The sequence below is a fragment of the Apium graveolens genome, chromosome 1 (genome assembly GCF_009905375.1).
Source record: "Apium graveolens cultivar Ventura chromosome 1, ASM990537v1, whole genome shotgun sequence".
Lineage (NCBI taxonomy): Eukaryota > Viridiplantae > Streptophyta > Magnoliopsida > Apiales > Apiaceae > Apium > Apium graveolens.
Window position 1 is genome coordinate 50,837,201 of NC_133647.1, and position 19,286 is coordinate 50,856,486.

A 19,286-nucleotide genomic window follows, 5' to 3' on the forward strand; every position below is an offset into this window, starting at 1 on the left:
ACTTTGTGAAGACCAGGCTAAGCAATCGTATTGATGATCAATGGTTGAATGATAGTTTAGTTATTCATATTGAAAGGGAGATGTTTGAGTGTGTTAGTAACGAATGTATTATGCAACATTTTTAACACATGAAAACTCGTCGTGGAAACTTGTAATGGTATAAATTATATAAATTTTTAAGACTTTTTTTGTTAAAAAAACTATGGTGTCCCCGTATGATTTTGATCCTGACTCCGCCACTGGAACGGAGGGAGGAGCAAGCCACCGGAAGTCTGACATATGCAAGAGGCTTAATAAATAAAACTCCGCAAAGATCAAAATGTTCAAACTGATTTCTCTTGCATTTAAAAGTGTACAACCTCAAAAAAATGCAAAAAGCAGAATAATGTACTCTACTTTAAAACCCAAATGAATACATATTGATGCTAATATTGTGTAATCAGGTCCTCACTATTTAACCTTCGGAACCTCAGATCAACAGTTTTTCTCAAGATAGAAACATTGATGTTACTCCACAAGTCTGGCTTGGTAGGCAATTGAGCAATCTTCTCTACAATCTTCATGTATTCTGGGAGGACAAAACCAAAAACACTGTATTCATTTTTCCATTCATTGTGATTAGCTAAGCTGATGAAAAATTCTGGTCCTGAACCGACCCATGCAACCGATCCTCTATATATTGGGGATGAAACCTCTTTCGAAATTTTGTCAAATATGAATTCGTGTGCTTTTAGTGTTCCTTGGATCAACGCGGAAGGAGGGCCAAATGGAGCCTACAAAGAGGTTGAACTCAGGAAGGTGCACAAGTACCAGAAGTGAAGAACCATTAAAGGAGGAGGATTTACCCAGACTCGGCTACATAGATCAATATTTTCAAAGTAGATTTTCAATTACATTCAAAAATTTATAGTCCCTGCTCTGTGTCGAATGAAACTTGATGCAGAAAGAAAGTAAAAGTTTTGAAAGATCTATTCTTGGTAAATTTAGTAATTAAAGTAAGATAAATAGTTTTTTGACTAGAAGTCGTATCAAAATTAGAAACTTTTGTTGGCAACAATATTTCCTAAAGATAGGCATGTCAAAAACATTTCTTACATCCTTTATGTGGTGTCCTTCTAAATCCCATGCACTTCCCCGGCTCTCTGCACGATAAAAGTGGCAACCAGGACAGTTACGAGTAGCCAACAGCTCAAGGATATAAGAAACAGAATGTGGAGCACACTCAGGAAGGAGCTGCAGGAAAATGTAATATATAACATTCAGTACACTGACAAGTAATTTAATAGAAGCTTAAGAACGATATCATCCAGAATATGGGGTACTAATAGAGACCTGGATAGTTACTGTTTTGCATAAAAGGAGACACGCTGAAAGTCACTAGCCCAGTGTGTGATAAAAATCATTATTTAGTATTGGTATTTTCTATCACTTGTCAACTTCTAGAAAAAAAATAGCATATATCAAGCAGGTGTCTTAAGTCGTAACTCTGCAAGTGCTTACTTTTATATAGATAACCCCATAACCAGAGGTTTCCAAGCCAACAATACCCTGCAAAGAGAAGATGTATTAGACCTGACAACTTCTAAGGAAAAGTTTTCATAATTTGTGATATAATAAGACTGTGCATATCCCTTAAGTTTTATGTGATTTATTGACAAAGAATCAAAAAGGTGGACTTGAAGGGATATGTAGGTGTACATGCCCACACCAGTAAGTACCATTCTGATAGAATATTTCTAGGGATCAGGTTGCTCCATCTCATGCAACTTCATCAACGACCAATGAAATACATATAGATATCTATAGTAAAATTGCTTGTTGAATTTGGGACTAAGGTTGTCACATTCTAAATCTTGATCAGCAATGTGAAGTATAAAAAGAATGGACTATTTTTTTTATCACTAGAAATTCTTGAAAAAATAATTGATAGAGAAAGCCTTAAATAGTTTAACATGTCAATGTAGACTAATTGTGTCCTGACTTTCTCATAATTTCGATATTTAGCAGAACGAAGTTACAAACTTTACAACCATAGTGGTAAGGTATAGCAGATTTGTAATTTTTATTTGTAACATCTTGTAGCACTCCTATGACCTGAAACTATATATTAGAACCACAACAGAGCATGCATGACGGCTCATTTACCAGATAACATGTCTTACAAGGGATTTGAGAGTATATGTAGGGATAGAAGCTGGCAACGAACGCATCACCAATAAGTACCACCTCTTATAACATATTTCCGCGAGTCTAGTTGATCTTTATGTTATTCTATCAACCAATTTATGCACATAGATTTTCAGTGTTAAATTTCTTTTAAAACCAATCAATAAATGTACAAAATAAGATCTGGATGTATTACATGGTCACTATTAGAACTTTTGAGGAAAGTGATAGAGCTTAAATAGTCACATGTCAAAATGTTGTAGAATATACATGTCCTATCCTTAATGCCATTTCAATTTTTAAGTAGCAGTAAATCCTATAAAATCTTGTGGCATATATGTGATTGCAAATCATTATTAGAACCACAAAAAACCATAACGGATCATTTACCGTCTAGCAACCCCAGGAATATTGTTATTCAGCAGTTAAAAGGCAAAAATTAACCCCTGAATTGGTAAGATATGTACCTCTCCTTTTCCATAAATAATTCCGGAAGTCCACATAACCTTATCCCCTGAGTCACGTAGTTCAGGATCTAAGGTATCTTTCTGTTTCTTCAGCCAACACTAAAATACATAAAAGCAACAAAAGGAGTAACACAATTAGGTAATCATATTTATACAGTTCATGTTCATATCACTGCACATACTTTATACCCGATAAACCTTAAAATCTATATGCATAATTTCTTACCTTACAGTTACCCTCTTCTTCCTACATCCAAACACATTGCCGCATTATTATTATTTTTTACTATAATGATTAATTGCACGATCTACTAAAAATGTAGCTACAAACATGATACTCCAAGAAAAAATTACATGTTTGTCTTTGACATATTAGCTTAAGAAAACATATGTTTTGTCAACGCACACCTGGCATCATTCATCCTGGGATAGAGAAACGGCAAGAAGCATCATCAGTACCATTTTCATGTGTAAGCTGCATATGATTAAGTTTTTAGATTCAGCTATGGCTATGAACCAAAGGGAATGGCCTAACTCTAGTCCGAGAAATAGGGTGGTATGGACATCACTGAATGACAGATGTCATCCTGTATGGGTCTTTAAATGTGGGTTAAAGGTGCCAAGTGCTCTTGACAAGGTTTTCTAATAAATTTCGTGCATATTCAACAACTAAATATATCCATGCACGGTTAAAGAAAACAAATTCCCTATGTTACCTGAGAGGAGTCACGCCTCTACAAATATTACTGTCATATCTTATGATATGAAATAAGTAATATCAATGACTATATTTACTAGTACCCTAGGACTGGTATGATGATACAACCTTAGCACTAATTACTAAGGTTAAATACATCGTGCTAGATAAAGAGTCGATCATTAGTAATTGATATGGCCCAAATGGCAACTAGGCTGGTACTGTAGCATAAACAAATCTTCCAACTATGATCACACTCAAAACTATCGGCATTACAGTAGGCAATGCGCAACTCTGCAAGGACCAGGAAGTTGTAGACCCGGCTTTAACTTTCAATACTTGGTGGTAATAATAATAAATCCCTATCTAAGGGCACTTACGTATTATTATGACCTACCTATACACAGGACTGATCCAATTTATATCTGCAGACATCATTTCTTGGCATTAGCATAACATTTCCCATATTACAATATATGTACACTAAATCATTTTCCTAATCACATATGACATAACCAACTTTAAAAAATGAAAAGATCAAAAGTTGAGAGGCAAAGAAAAGAGATGATACCTCACCAAACTGAATCCCACAAGCATCTCTATGACCACAAAAGACCCAAGAATCACACAAACACTCCCCTTTGGTAGCATTACACGTGTCCTTACAAGCCTTACAACATTCCTGTGCAGAATCTAGCTTGAAATCTGAACCCCATTTCACAGCGTCACCCCAAAGCTCCAAATGCTCAATCCCTTTACAACACTCAAAACTTCTCACCAATTCTTCACCTTTTTCACCCGCCGATAAATACATGTATACAATTGGACATGAAACAAGACCTAGTATGAGAAAAAAGCTACGTGAATGTCGGATCAGCTCAGAGCTGATTTGCCTCCGACCCATTTCAGTTTGGGACGTGAATTGAAAAACCCGCAAGGGAATTGTGATGATTTGTTGTGGAAGCTAACTTATGTTTTAAGTGCACTCTACATTTGCAGATGACAAATGTGGGTGATGAAAGAGATGCTTGGATCTTCCGGCATTCTACAAGTATATTACAAGAAATTACTAAAAATTAGACTTAAAAGCACTTTGATAGGCCTGTTAATGAAATGAATTTTTAATGAAATATTCGGTATTCGAATTTATTCAATATTATTCGTGTTCGTTTATTAATAAATATAAATACGAATTTAAATCTTAAAAAATATTCGGTTTGTTAACAAATACAAATTCGAATAGATAAATATTTGTATTCGATATTCGTTTAATTATTCGGAAATTAAATTTTGTAATTGTTTCTCGCGTCAAGTCGCCTCCTGACTCCTCTCACTCTGTTAGTCTGTTCTCTCTTCTCTGTATCTCAATTCTCAACTCAAGCTCAATTTGAAGAAGAGAATTCTCAATTTGATGCTCTAGCATGGGGGAAAGCCAATGAATAAAAATATAAAATTTTATCAAAAATTGCTCGTGACTTGTTGACTATCCCTATCAGCAGTGTTGCTTCAGAGGCTACATTTAGTGTAGGAACTAGAGTTTTAGATTCATACCGTGCTGGTTTATCTAGTGAAATGGTACAGGTATTGATCTGTGGAGGAGATTGGGTTCGTCGTCTTCATGGAATAAAGAAGCAACCAAAAACTCATGTAAGACTTCTCTATTTTTTTATATTTCAGATATATTGTCAATCAAGTTCATTACTTTTAGTTTTAATAAAAAAAATTATCACTTGTCATAATATTTTTTGTAGGAGGATGAAGAGTCAGTGGAAGTTCTGTTGCATGATTTTGGAATTAATTAAGGCATATTAAACTTTACATTTTGGTTGTAAATTGGAATTTGGATGAATGTAGTCCGTATTATTAATACTTCATAGTTTGCTTGAATTGGTGAAATATGGGAATTTATAACTTTCGTCACTGCCCAGCAGTTTAGTTATTTAGTTTCATTTTCTTTTAAATGAGTATCTTAAACGAATATAAATAGTTTGTGAATTTAACCGAATCCGAATATGAATACAAATAATTATTCGGGTAATAAATGAATACAAATCCGAATATATATATATATATATTTAAAACGAATACAAATATATAAAAATTAAAGTATTCGTTTCGTTAACAGCTTTGACCCTCTCAAACTTTTTTCAATAAATAATGTGTTCCAGAATTATTGAAAAATCAGCCTGCAATCCCTTATCTCAAGAAATTTGATAAGGTACTGTCCATTAGTTTTTTTTTTTGGGTCCAGAGATTGCTATCAAATAATTTTAAAGATATCCAATCTAAATCAGCCCATATAATCCATCATTCAGTAGTTATTAAATGACTCCTTGGGACCACCTTTTCAAAATTGATAAAAGTGGACATGGGCAAAATTGAAAATTCGGTAAAAAAAAATTAGTTAAAACAAATTTCATATGCTTATATGTGTTATGTATGTTTACAATGTGTTGTGTACATTATCGATTACATAAAAAATTCTAAATGTAGTACGGATTTGAAAGTCAGTGTACTCTTTAAATATATAAGATTTAAAATTGCATGGTTTTTGTTTCCCGCAACAATCGGGTGCGAATCGGGTGTTAGTTAAACCTTATTTAACATACAGATTCAGGGACGTTATATATTTATATTTTAAGAGTACAGATTGAAGTAAGTCTTTTTTTCCTTTTCGTGAATAGAGTTTTTCCCTTTTCACTGAAAATATCTGACGAAAAAAAATCCTTTCCACAAAAAATATAAACGAAAAGAATAAAAAATATTCTGAAACCGAGACTCTTGAAATATAAATCCGACACTCCTCCTGAAACACGGGTTAGATAAAACTTATCAAATAAAGGAACAGGACCCAAATTTCATTACCATTATCTATTTACAACTTTTATTGTTTGGAGCCGAGGTCAAGATATTTGATAGTTATGGTGTGCTTTGTTTAGCATTGCCCATAATTATGTGTACAAGTTTTGAACCAGATGCCAATGTTTGTTTACATCCCAAATTCACAACTATTTATTGTACAGTAGCAGTGCAGATAAATATTAATATAATTTCCCCAATTTTCATGTTCAAATTGATTCTTAACTATGAAGTTTAATTAACTTAGGGAAGATTTTATTGAGTACAAAGGAATTGAACATAGATGTGCTAGGACTAAATATTAGAGTGAACTTACAAACATCAAATATTTACTACGAAGAGAGAAAAAATCCTAATATGCCAATTTCTCCTACATAAACTACTTGCGTTTGGAAAACACTTCTCCACTGACCAAATAGAAACTCCTTGTTGGCAGACTACATAACTAATTATGAGCCTTGCATTTACATTCTAGAGCTCTCCACCTGCATATCAGATCTGTGACAGGAAACAAATCACAAATCATATGACACTCCATTCGTGCAAACCGCAAGGCAAACTGCTTCATACTAGAAAACCACCATTACTCATAAATGTATACAATAACAAATTTGTCTACCTCAATAGTATGATCCAGAACTACCGCTGCTTCCCATGTAACTACCTCCTCCCAAGCCACGACCAGAACCAGGATATAGTGATGAATAAGATCTACCAGCAACCTTCAATAAAGTAACAAACACATGATAAGGAACAGATACCTGAATCAAAAAGCCTCAAGGTGCATTATTGAAAAACATACATCACCCCCACGAGACATATAATCACTATAGCTTGAAGAATACATTCCATCACCAACATCACTTCCACTATAGGAGCCTGCAATTAACAATTTCATAAAAACAACTATTAGTTAACATAAAATCTGAATCAACATAATTTGTGCATCAGAGCTTAAAACACATTTGAATGGAACATACCTCCGCCATAATCCATGATTTGACGACGACTATAAAGAGCACGAGAGTCCTGACTGGGAATTGAATTTCTGCTACTGTATCCGATATCAGATCGTCCAATTCTGGCACTAAAATTGAGTCAGGCAAGACATTTTAGGATTTCAGAATGTACATTCAGAAATTACGAAAACTAGTTCAAAACCAAGTACCTCTCACTATAACTATCCCCATACTGGGAAGTGCTGCCACGGGATTCATACTCCAAACGAGGACGTGATTGCCGCAACACTGGCTCTGCATAATGGGGATGAACATCATCCTAAAATGTAACGCACACAAAGACTATTAGGACCCGACCAAAAATATATCTGAAAATAAAATGGGGAAAATGTAGTAAACCAAAAAGTTTACTAACCAGTGCACCGTATGGACGTTTCGATCCAGAAATTGAGTCATAATCACGAGGCCGGCCTTCACGGTAACTTGGAGGTGGCCTTTCAAATCTGTGACCATAGCCATCATCAACATAAGCTCTCCTTGATGAAGGACGACCAGCACTTCGCGGCAAATCAGTGTATCCAGATCCTCGAGGAGGGTATTCATCCCTATACGATGGACGTCTTTCTAGTGGGGCAGCCCGTGGGCTATAATCTACAGAAGTCCTACTCCTAGGAGGCAGCTCCTCCCGCCTTCCATAATCTTTCCTCGAGCTACTCTTTGGGTATGAAGGAACTACATAAAGATTACTTAACAATCAATATATAAGGAGTATAACAAGTATATCGGTGGCCCTGGGAAGGAGCCCTTGGTTTAAGGTTACAAACAAAAAACCAAGTTTAACAAGTATAAAAGCTGATAGGAACTATACATACCCGGAGGAGGTCTCCTATCATAAGACCTTGAAATGGGAGATAACAATGTCCTTCCCCTTGGTGGCTTTGCTATAACTTCTCGTCTGTCCCTAAACGCAGGAGGAGGCCTTCTAAGACCACGATTGATAGGTGGCAGGTTCCCTCTAACACCCCTTGCTTCACGTACAGGTAGACTGCGTGGTGGAATTGAACGTCCCCAAGGAGCTTTAAAGCCATGTGTAGCCCCATGCCCAGGATAAAAATCACCTCGAGAATTACGCTTGCCTTTTCCCCTTGGAACAGGTCTTGATAATCTGGCTCGAACTTTAGCCTGCTTTGAAACAAACCTACAATTAATGCAATCCTGTAACAGACATCCAAATAAAAAAACTGCTAAATCTATTTTGCTAACCTTGCTTTCACCTTCACCTAACTCTGTATTGTTAATGTTTTTAGCACATGTCACAGCAGCATCATGGGTATCAAAGGTAATAAACCCAAAGTCCTTCCTCTTAGCTGATGGCATATTACGAGCAAGCTCAATCTTTTCAATCTTCCCATACTTTTTGAGAAGATCCCTCACGCGATCCTCATCCCACGAGGCAGGAAGACCATCGATAAAAACTTTTTTGACCTGAACTTGCAAAGATATGACATGTTTAAGTAATAACCTCGTGAACTCGTAAAGATGTGACAAGTACAAGTGAATATCGAAAATGCAATGGAAATGCATATAATAGAGTACAAAAGTAAAGGTGGTGCCACGGAAAATAGAAAGTAATTCCACTGCGAATACTCTCTGCATTTATAGATTTAATTCAGGGATTATTACTGATTAGCACAAAAGATTTAATCCATCAAATCAAACTAGAAACAGTCTTCAAAAACCTTAGCCTTATATTAGGATTAAAAAGACCGGAAGTGCATTAATCAATGCAGTAAAAAAAAGCATTCCACTTCAAATTTAGAAAAATGCCTCAAGTACTTGGTTACATCGCAAGGACCATAAAAAGTATAAAACCCAATACTATACCTGAGCCATTATTTCATCGCCAGGGTCGATGAAGGAATCTGCAAAAGAGACCTTGGCAGGTCTATCAACCCCAAAAACAACATCCCTTTTCTGCAAACGCCTAAAAGAATCCATTGCATCTGAACGAGAAGAGAACTCCAGAAAAGCAAATCCACGATTCATACCGTCATTGTTACTATCTTCAACTAAAGTCAAATCCTCAATGTTATCAACTCCATAATGCTTCAACTTCTCTTTCACCTGAAAGTTTTGATTGGGCAATAGTATAGCAATGTCAGATAATATAGCAACTATGAGTAAGCTTATATATTTGTAGATATAGATAAATAGATAGATGGTTTCCATGACACATAAGAGAAAGGACACAAGTGCAGAACATATAAATGCATAATAGTTGAACTTTAATTAAGCTTAATTTAAGCATTTTGATTAGATTAATCATCAATAAAAAAAGGGAAAATGAATAACACCCCCCTACAACCACTTCAATATATAGATAGATATACATACAACTTGATGAAGACATAAAAGTTCCTAATCTACTTACAGCTTCCTTCGTCCATGCCTTGCATATGTTACCTAAGAAAAGGGTGTCGCTGTCTTGACTCTGAGTAACACCACATTTTTTCCCATTCACCTGGAATTTTGGTAGAAATTATGATTCAGGATAAAAGAAATATCAATTTCCATGACAGCTATGACAGGATCACAGAAAATACCACTGGGTTTTTAAGATCAGAACAAGCTCGTTTAGCTTGTTCTACAGTCGCAAAACGCAAGAATGCAAAACCCTTATTCTTGTTGGTCTGAGGATTCATCATAAGTCTGACTTCAGTTACTTCTCCAACTTCACTGAAGACTTTCCTCAGATCAGCCTCAGAAGCATCTTTGTCCAGGCCACCAACAAATATTTCGAACTCTTTCCTTTTCCGCCTCTCTTTGAAAACGTCATGATGCTCCTGTTCCTCAGCATCAGCCAAATCAGTAGGGCCCTCACCGCCATGCTCTAAATCCTCCTCTCCAAGTTCCTCGTGACCGTCATTCATTTCTTCAACTTCCTCACCCTCTTCATCGCCAACAACTGCCCCTTCAGACTCCTCTTCTATTTCCTCAACCTCTTGAAAATCATCTTGTTCATGTTCCTTCTCGTCATAGTCCACCCCACCATATTCTTCAGCTTCATCTTCTGGCTCATTGTCCTCCAAATCCAACCGTTCACCTCTCTCATATTCCTCAACGGACTCTTTTACCTCCTCTTGGTCTGCCAGGTAACAATAAGATATGTCCGATGCATCAACAGATAGTTTAATGCAAATGTACCAACAGAAAAGAATTGACATTTAAAAGTAATCCACAAATAGTTCTATGTTCTTTGAAGTCCAGCTTATCATTATAAATATATGCCATTAAGAATTATAAAGACGACCTTCTGTCGTCAACCAGTGGTCTAAGATCATGGATCACTTTCCGAAACAATGTAAATATATGCAAAATCTGTCCGTAGAATATTGCAGCAGGGTACAAAAAAAACCATGTAGCATGCACTTGCATGTATGGCTGTATGCACCAAGAATTCCATTAGGTTCTCTGTTCTTGTCCTATCTTGACGAGAATCTGTAACCGCTGGTTACAACATCGCCTAATTTAAAGTAAATCCGGCAAACTTCATATAAAACCAGTAGCACCACGAGAAGTTAAGATGTACTCTCCATTCATAGGTGCAAGGACCATTAATTATTGCAAGGCCTAATAAAGCTCAAGCATTTTTTAAGACAAATTAGGGTAAGCAGCCTACTAATTGTGAACCATCCTCTTTTTCTGTTTATTCAGAAAATAATTCAAAATATATATAATAGGAGCAAAGGTATCTTCAGAACATTATCATCTGATAGTCTTCCACCCTCAGATAATTACACACTTACTCTTTCCAGGTTGTTTTTCTTCAACATTCCTTTATATCTTCTCGTTGATTAAGACATAAATCATCTTATACCAGGTACCCACAAAATCATCCCCTATCTCCATTAATTGACTCATTCAGTATAATCCTAATTCCAAAAATAGATGTATTCTTTTTCTTTTCCAAATTCTACAAGACAACTAAGCAAATAAACAATTTAACACCGAATTCAAATATACATCACCTAGACCTCATTACTTTAATTACCTATACTGTGTCAAAAAACAGACTAAATCAACACATCTGAACCATAAAAGTATATCTTCCATTAAGATAATAACATATATACTATATACTCTAAAAAACTTTTATTTAAATTTAGAGCAAACCCAACACATCCAAGAACTAATTCCAGAGAAGCACCATAAAAAATTAAAAACCCTTGGGCCAGTTGAACACTGACCACTGAATTTCCAATTACCACTTAACATGCCATATCTCCACGAATTAACCATAATCCATAGTCCTCTTTCTTTGCACAAACTCACACTCCAGCGACACATAAATAGAATAACCAATAATCTGACAGAACATCTTAAAGTTAACCAATTTATAACAAAAATAAACCAACAAACATATAAATACTTGAAAAATACAACTTCGACTGATAAACATATATTAAACCCATATAACCAACAAATATATACTTTCCCACAAAACCCATCACAAATGTATCAAATTTCCCCAAACCGATAAAAAAAATCCAACTTTTATCCCAAAAATTAAACACACACACACAGAGCATCCAATACAACACATCAAAAACAATCAAATTTACACCAAACCCATAAGAAAGATCCAATTTTTACCCCAAACCATCAAAATATATCCAATTTATATCTCAAACATTTAAACACGCACAGAGAGAGAGAGGGGGGGAGAGAGAGGGAGAGAGAGAGAGAGAGAGGGAGAGAGAGAGAGAGAGGGGGGAAGGGAGAGAGCATCCAACACAACCCACGAGGAATAATTAAATCTACACAAAACCCATTAAAAAGATTGAATTTTGAGGCCAGCCAAGAAACAGACAGACACACCCATCAAATGGCAAAACAATCTTAAAAGGGCACTTACTTGTAAAAGCAGGCAGTTTATCCTGAATCTCATCAACTTTATCCTCAAAAATCTCTTCAGGATCATCATCATCATCATCATCTTCAACATTCTCCTCCACTCTCACCTCTTCAATTTTCTCAACTTTCTTCTCCTCCTCCTGTTGTTTGATCTCAATCTCTTTAGGCACGCTTTTCGAGACACGACCACCACCTCGCCCGCCGCGCTTGGCTTTCGGTCCCGGGGTTCTCTTGGGCGGCATGTTAATGAATCTGTTTTTGTGTGTAGAGTTATATGGTCTAAGTTCTGAAATCTAAACGATATAAAAGGGGGTTCGATATTTGGGGATCTAGTTCAGTGAAACCCTAAAAGTGATAGAATTATATACCCACGTCCAAAATTGAATCCAACCCTTTTAGTTTGTCAGATGCTCACGTGTGTAGTAGCAATTGGTTGATGGAATTATAACTAATATGCATTTATTATTTATTTTTAATTCATGTTTGATAATTTTGGTTTAAAATTACTATCAAAATCTATTATATATACTAGGGACCACGGCTGTCAAAAAAATTCGAAAAATCCGATATCCGTCCAAAAAATTCATATTCGTATCCGAAATAAAACGGATATTATCCGTATCCGAAATAAAGCGAATATTATCCGTATTCGAATCTGACGATTGCGGATACGGATATGGATATAGACATTATTTGTAACACCCTGTTTTTATAACAATAAGACTACACGTTATAAACAAGTCTAAATTATATTAAACTGCAATAATGTAACAAACTCGAATAACATAATAAAAATTCTCCAATAATAATAGATAAAGGATGTAAAATCCACTAAAAGATGTTCTCGAATTTATTAAGTCCAGTAAGCTGAATCTCAACTAAATACTGGGTGTCACTCATCACTCTTCCCGCTTTACCCCTAATAACCTGCAAAAAGGAAACAATAAAGAGTGAGCCAAAAACTTCGTACGAATACAATCTAAACAATTTGCGATGTATAAATACGAATAGATTGTGTCTTACCAACACAGAGATTGAAATTAAAAATGACAAAAAGGTCAACAATATAGATCTGAAACAATGTATCAATATTTATCGAATGGGCATAATACAATTTAACACCATTGGGCTAACAATGAATCATAAAGTAAGGCTGAATAGCAAATAAGGTGGGTACAAATATGGGTCTCTTACACAAAACTATACTCGCTATACTCCAATTACCAGCGAAGTATAGGACAATAGTTCATTCCTCGGTAATCCAGAAGAAGAAATAAGGAATGCAAAATACATCACACAAATACAATAACGATCATGATCTAGTCACATCTCACACCAAAGAGACGCGCTCGTATACTCACCCACTGATACGAGTTGGTGCCTAGTTCACCTTTACTCCGAACTTCATGTAAACATTGTCCGTGATTAACCCACACAGATCGGTCTAAGAGCCCAACAGGTTATAAAGGTCGATTGACTCGTTTTACGAAAAAAACAAAAGAAAATAATGTCGCAAGCAAAATGCGAAATAACAATATAGATGAGTCAAGGCAACAATAAATCCAAGAATATAGAATCGAAACGAAAATGAGAATGCATAAAAATAAATACACATTGAGTACAATAAACTCACAACTTTAGAAAATGGATCAACAATAAATTTAACAAATATTTTGTTATTTAAAAAAGAGAGAAAATAAAAAATTAGTACCTGATATAAATGTAAAGATAACTCCGAAAAATCCGAAATGAGGTGTGTTGAGTGGCATTTATGACACTTTATTATGCTCTAATAAGCATTGAATTGATGCTTGTTAGGTGTTTTAATGTGTTTTCTAATGTTTTTGCATTTCAGGCATTATCTAGGTAATCAGGTGAATTAGCATTATTTTGATGTTAATTCGGTGTCAAGGTGGTGTTGGAATAAAAGCTCGTGGAAAGCCGGCTCGAAATAGCAAGAATAAAGAAGAAATCTGAGTTTTTCCCAGAAGGACGGCGCGCCCGCGCTGTGATAGCGCGCGCCCGCGCCGGGATTCCAGAGAGACAGCGCGCCCGCGCTGTAATAGCGCGCGCCTGCGCCGGTGCGGAAATAAAGAATCCTGATTCTAATTCGATTCTAAGTGGGGAGACTTCCAGATTGTTTAGGGCTGCTATATATATTCAAATAAGGACATTTTCAAGAAAGAGACGTACCAGAGCGCAATGAGAGCCGTAAGAATACCGTTTTAGCACGGATTCAATGAAGACGAAGAAGATTTTATTTTTACTTGTGAATCTTTGTTCTAAGTTGTAACTTGGATGCTAGTTTTCTTACTTGTGAACCTTACTCTTGTTTAGTACTTGGTTTTATTAATTCGTTATAAAGACTGCGTTTATTACACCATTCTTTCATCGGAACCCATGTTGATGATGAGTCTGATTATGGGCTAATCGGTATCATGAGGTTCTAGCAGATTTATTTATGGATTTTTTTTAGTTAAATTGTTTGTATGCCTTAGTGTGTGGTGATTGTATGATAACCTAGTATTGGTTGTGCTTATTCGTCTTATAAGAGTCGCGAACTTGTAAGATAGCGTGTTAATTCTTAATGAAGCGACGGTGAATTTAAGGATTTAGAACTTGTCATGCTAGCATAGGTCAATGTGTTATTGTTATGCATGATTCATAGGTAATTTTACCCATCTTACTTTCCCAGTGTAATCATAATAGATAACTTGTGCTTTAAACCGTTATGTTATCAAATTCTACAGACATGTAGGGTCTCAATATAATTGGTGTCCTCTCAGCTTCTATCTCTTTTGTGGATATCTGGTAGTATGTTATTCGTGAAACGAAAGTTGGCGATTAGCAAGTTCGTGTTATCTGATTATTGTCATCACCATTGCATGCTAAGGTTAAGAACAATAAGGCTATTGAATGAAGTATTTAATGAAGTTAGAATCACATGTTTGTCTCATATAATACACAACTCTCTTTACTCTCTTAGTATAATCATTAGTTTAATTCGTAGTATAAACAACATAAATTGTTATCGTCTTAGCATTGGATAATAACCATATCATCGGTGCATAGGTGCATAAATTACATAGTTAACCAATTCAGTCTCTGTGGGAACGAACTATAAAAGATTCTATATTACTTGTGAACGCGTATACTTGCATGAATTATTAGCGCGTGTTTTGCCCTAACAAGTTTTTGGCGCCGCTGCCGGGGACTCCAGTGTTAACTTTTAGTTTATGTGTTTGTCATCAGTGATCGTTAATGTAAGAACCCTGATTTTTGTAATATTTTAAAACTTCACTGAATAGTAACTGGAACTAATTATGTAATACGTATGGAGTTCATCACAAATATGAACAGTGGAATTTTGGAAATCCGAGATCATATTCTTGTTTATCGCGAAAATAAGTGAATGTAAAACCCGTCGGAATTCGAAGATTCACGATTATACTACGTGTTTTCGTATCTGTAAGGAATGGCGTAGAACCGGGGATACTATGTGGAATAAACATTATATCAAGGTGTTTCTATGATCAAGAGAAAGAAATAGAATTGGTTAAATGATTATAAGCAATAAAAGAATTCACTATGAAACGAAATGTTATGCGAGAAAACTATCAGAATAAAATGACAAGTGCATGAGTGTAAATTAAATAAGAAGTGAATGGAAGCCATGAAAGGTGGCCATGCAAGGTGGCCATGCAAGATCCTACACCCAACTAGTAGTTAGAAGTGTATCTAGTAGTTAGTAAATCAAACTAGAATAGTAGCATGAATAGTGTAGGGGAGACAAGAAGTACCATCCACCATGCTTCTACTTTTTTACTCCACCACACAAATAATCAAGCCAAATCTCCACTTTTCTTTTGTCCAAATAATTATATATCAACCCATACTTCTATTTTACACTACACCACTCAAGTACCCAAATCAAGAAAAGCTCTCACACTCCTCATTCCAGCAGTTCGGATTTTCAGACCAAGGGGGAAAGAAAAATCGCTAACTTGAGTTTTAGAGCTTCATAAATCATGAAATTTGGACCATAGATTCCTCATTACATATAAAAGGTACGTGAAAATTTTTATGGCCATTCATTAAGGATTTCATAGGTAAATCGTGGTCCAAAGTTGGGCATGTTTTTGTTGGTTAAAAACTAAGTTATGTTCTTGATGTTTTCTTGTTAGTTTAAGGTTTGTTAAGGATAGATCAAGCTTCTCCAAGGTTAATACACTCTTCCTAGGTGTTCTAAGGATAAAATAAAGGTATAACTCTTCACCCTTAAAGATTTTATTGTTGAGTTTTAAGGATTTATGTTATATAGTTTCAAGATTCAAAAGATTGTGAGTGCTTGAGGTTTATGTGTCTAAATCTTGTTAAGTTTTAAAGATTATGAGATGTGGTTCTTGGATGTTACACTAGATGATGTATAGAATGAGTAGATGAGTGAATCTTGAGAAGTAAAAAGTGTTGTGTTGGTCATAAGTAGTGATTGTGTCAAGAACAAGTAGTAGAAATGGAATGTGGAGCCTATTGCACTTGGTCTGCCTTCTGCAGTATATTCGGCCATGTAAATGTTTCAAACTTATGAGTCACTGGTGATGAATGGGTAGATCTTGATTTTTAGTTTCTGTACATGTGTGGATCGTCGTGAGGGGATTTACGGTTTAGGAGTTATGATCGTTTTAGTGTAGAGCTTTCATACGAAAAGCCAACTACACATAAGGCCACTTGCATGATGATTTTGAAAGGCGAAAAATGAATTCCGAATCTTGGAAAAATCACGATAATTAAATAATGCAGCAAGGAAGACTGTACAAAAAGAATTTTAAGAAAATATTAATTTTTCGATTTTATAAAAATGTTTTAGTGAAGCGAATCGATAATCGCGTACTAACTAAGATCATTGGTTATTGATTTTAGATCGCCAACAAAAGCCCCGAGACCATACCACTCCTAGCACTCGAGGCAAGTTTACGAAACCCTATCACAAATTATCCATGCTATATATACTGTTGTGATATTGATGCCATGATTTACAGTTTGAAAATATATGCTTGTCTGTGATATCAATACATTCAAATTACGTGATTGTTTACGAAAACAAATTTCGTTTTATACGAGTATGAGAAATTGAAACGAATTTTTTTTAATATAATACAAGATAGTGGGATTCAGAGATATTTTTAAATCGATTTAATTCCGGAATGAGCCGGACGCGAAAGATTTCTATTTCAATAAACAAAATACTTTCGCGTAACATACATATTAAGCGAACGATTGAGATTTGATTTATAACTATAAGAGATAATCGAATATTCACTCAAGGGATATCCTATTTGATTATTTATTTATAAGTAATACCTAAAGAGTTACTAAAATATCCGAAAAATATTTAAAGAGATATTGAAAAGTTTTTAAATCAATTCACTCTATCTAAAACGTATGTAACCATTCGAAGGATAATTATAAGATGTCAAATCCTGTCTTAAGTATTTAATTAAGAAGTTTATCAATTCATTGAACCTTATTGAGAAACATTTAGTACTTAAGCTTTTATCAATTCATTGAACCCTTCTTAAAAATATTATGAGACCGTAAATATTTAATATTCCGTACTTCTAAAAATCATTTAAAAATAGACATAGTTCCCAAGGATACTTTCTAAATTATTCAAAATTCTCGGAAGTGATCAATCATCTGAAACCTATCAAAACCTTAGGGAACTTAGTCTAGAAGCATAAGGGTTTTGCTTCCTCGCTCAACGAAAAACAAGTGAACAATATATGTAAAACTCTGCTACAATTAAGGGTTTGAAAATGATTTTAAATTCAAAACTCCGATAACTCCCAAGGATCAATTGAATTAAAAGTGATGAATAAATCATCTTATTTAAAGGTCAACTCAGAACGATCTATTCCTTCGATAAAGGATTTTATGTATATGATATAATTGTTTTGGGACTGGAATGTGGCCTGCCCGGCACGGAGAGGTATCGTGTAGTGACCAAGCGCGGAGTGGCGCAGTATACAGTTATATGATCTTTGTGACCATTGACTTTCGGACTTGCATGGAAATGGGCAACCATCGTGTAATGTCTTGATAAACCCAAAGGCGGCTAGGTTTGTATTCCTTCTACTAGTAGAGAAAATTTCGTATTTGGCTGATCACCGGTACGTGGTTTATTCCAGTATAGTCTCTTTCCTCCACTTTGGATAAATTGTTGTGAAACCTACAGCAGAAGGCCGATAAGGCTGAGTTTTAAATAAGGATGTTGATATATATATATATATATCACATCCATATGAGAATCTTGGTTCAAGCATCATATTGAGATTTTGAGATGAAATGAGTACGAGTATAAGTTGATTAAACTGATACATTTAAAGTTGAGTTTTTCATAAAATTGACAAGTATATAAACTTTTAGAAACCTTGGATATACAATGCTTAATGGTTGTTTTTCCCTAAATGATCATATTTAAATAATGGATATCTATATCTTGCTGAGCGTTAGTGCACACTCTTGCTTTTATAAATATCATATCACAACAGATTACCAGCATGGCCCGGACCAGGATGACTGCCCGCAAGTGGGTAGGGGACACACGTGAGTACCGTAGACTGTTCGTCCGCCAGCCACCTCAGGTAGACGAGTAGAGATAGTTTCCTTTTGAGTACTTGAACCAAGATTATTTGTGACCTGAGCCAGTCTCATGTAGAGCTGTTCTCGGCGTTCACCCTTTTGGGATAATTTCCATCGATCTGTAATAACTTAAATACTTTAACGTTAATTTAGTAATGTTTTTGAGCATATAACCTGTGTGTGTGTGAGTTTGGTTAAAAGGTCGAGTAATGATGTGAAAAGAGGATTAATTATTTATTAGACAATATTAAATGATCGTAACAACCCGAATTTCCGACCTTGAAATTGGGGGTGTTACCGTTAAAGTTCATTGACTCGGACATTGTTACTTACATACTCCTTTTTCTTGTTGTATTTCAGGTAATCTAGCAATCGTTTATGCAAACGCGTTCACGAGTTCGTAGGAGAATTCTGGAAAAAGATGAGGAAGAAGTTGTAGCGGATCATAGGGAAGATTTTGAGGATGAAGAGAAAGTAGCTGAAGAAGAGAAATTCGAAGAACCACCTTATTTAGAGATGGAGGAGTAAGCAGATAATTCTAAGGCTTTAATGGACTTTTCTAAGCCTAAGATCAATGACATT

At 35.3% G+C, this 19,286-nt stretch overlaps 2 protein-coding genes across 3 annotated transcripts; both read right to left on the reverse strand.

Annotated features, from left to right (window-relative positions):
- Positions 1-320: 320 nt before the first annotated feature.
- Positions 321-4,365, reverse strand: LOC141663741 (uncharacterized). The gene is made up of 5 exons (XM_074469554.1): positions 3,902-4,365; positions 2,634-2,732; positions 1,501-1,548; positions 1,096-1,233; positions 321-773 (listed from the first exon to the last, which is right to left on the reverse strand). Exons 1-5 carry the CDS (start codon positions 4,232-4,234, stop codon positions 426-428), a joined length of 966 nt encoding a protein of 321 aa, XP_074325655.1. The 5' UTR covers positions 4,235-4,365; the 3' UTR covers positions 321-425.
- A 1,994-nt stretch (positions 4,366-6,359) lies between these two features.
- Positions 6,360-12,420, reverse strand: LOC141663750 (uncharacterized). 2 transcript variants are annotated; one of them, XM_074469571.1, is made up of 12 exons: positions 12,064-12,420; positions 9,752-10,293; positions 9,580-9,669; positions 9,033-9,272; positions 8,412-8,633; positions 8,021-8,330; positions 7,564-7,880; positions 7,358-7,467; positions 7,170-7,270; positions 6,992-7,068; positions 6,809-6,911; positions 6,360-6,687 (listed from the first exon to the last, which is right to left on the reverse strand). In XM_074469571.1, exons 1-11 carry the CDS (start codon positions 12,302-12,304, stop codon positions 6,810-6,812), a joined length of 2,352 nt encoding a protein of 783 aa, XP_074325672.1. In that variant the 5' UTR covers positions 12,305-12,420; the 3' UTR covers positions 6,360-6,687; position 6,809. The 2 variants fall into 2 exon arrangements, with proteins under 2 accessions (XP_074325672.1, XP_074325664.1); XM_074469563.1 differs by having other exon boundaries at positions 7,170-7,276.
- Between the last annotated feature and the right edge of the window lie 6,866 nt (positions 12,421-19,286).

Bases quoted from the DNA above. Each gene is read 5' to 3' on its own strand.
- LOC141663750 (XM_074469563.1), bottom strand. From the start codon at position 12,304: ATGCCGCCCAAGAGAACCCCGGGACCGAAAGCCAAGCGCGGCGGGCGA. The intron at 10,294-12,063 runs GTAAGTGCCCTT...GTTACCTGGCAG, and splicing joins TAAACTGCCTGCTTTTACAA to ACCAAGAGGAGGTAAAAGAG. The intron at 7,069-7,169 runs GTATGTTCCATT...TGTTAATTGCAG, and splicing joins AATCATGGATTATGGCGGAG to GCTCCTATAGTGGAAGTGAT.
- LOC141663741 (XM_074469554.1), bottom strand. From the start codon at position 4,234: ATGGGTCGGAGGCAAATCAGCTCTGAGCTGATCCGACATTCACGTAGC. The intron at 1,549-2,633 runs GTACATATCTTA...TTCTCTTTGCAG, and splicing joins TTATTTATGGAAAAGGAGAG to GGTATTGTTGGCTTGGAAAC. The intron at 1,234-1,500 runs GTAAGCACTTGC...ATTTTCCTGCAG, and splicing joins ATGGGGTTATCTATATAAAA to CTCCTTCCTGAGTGTGCTCC.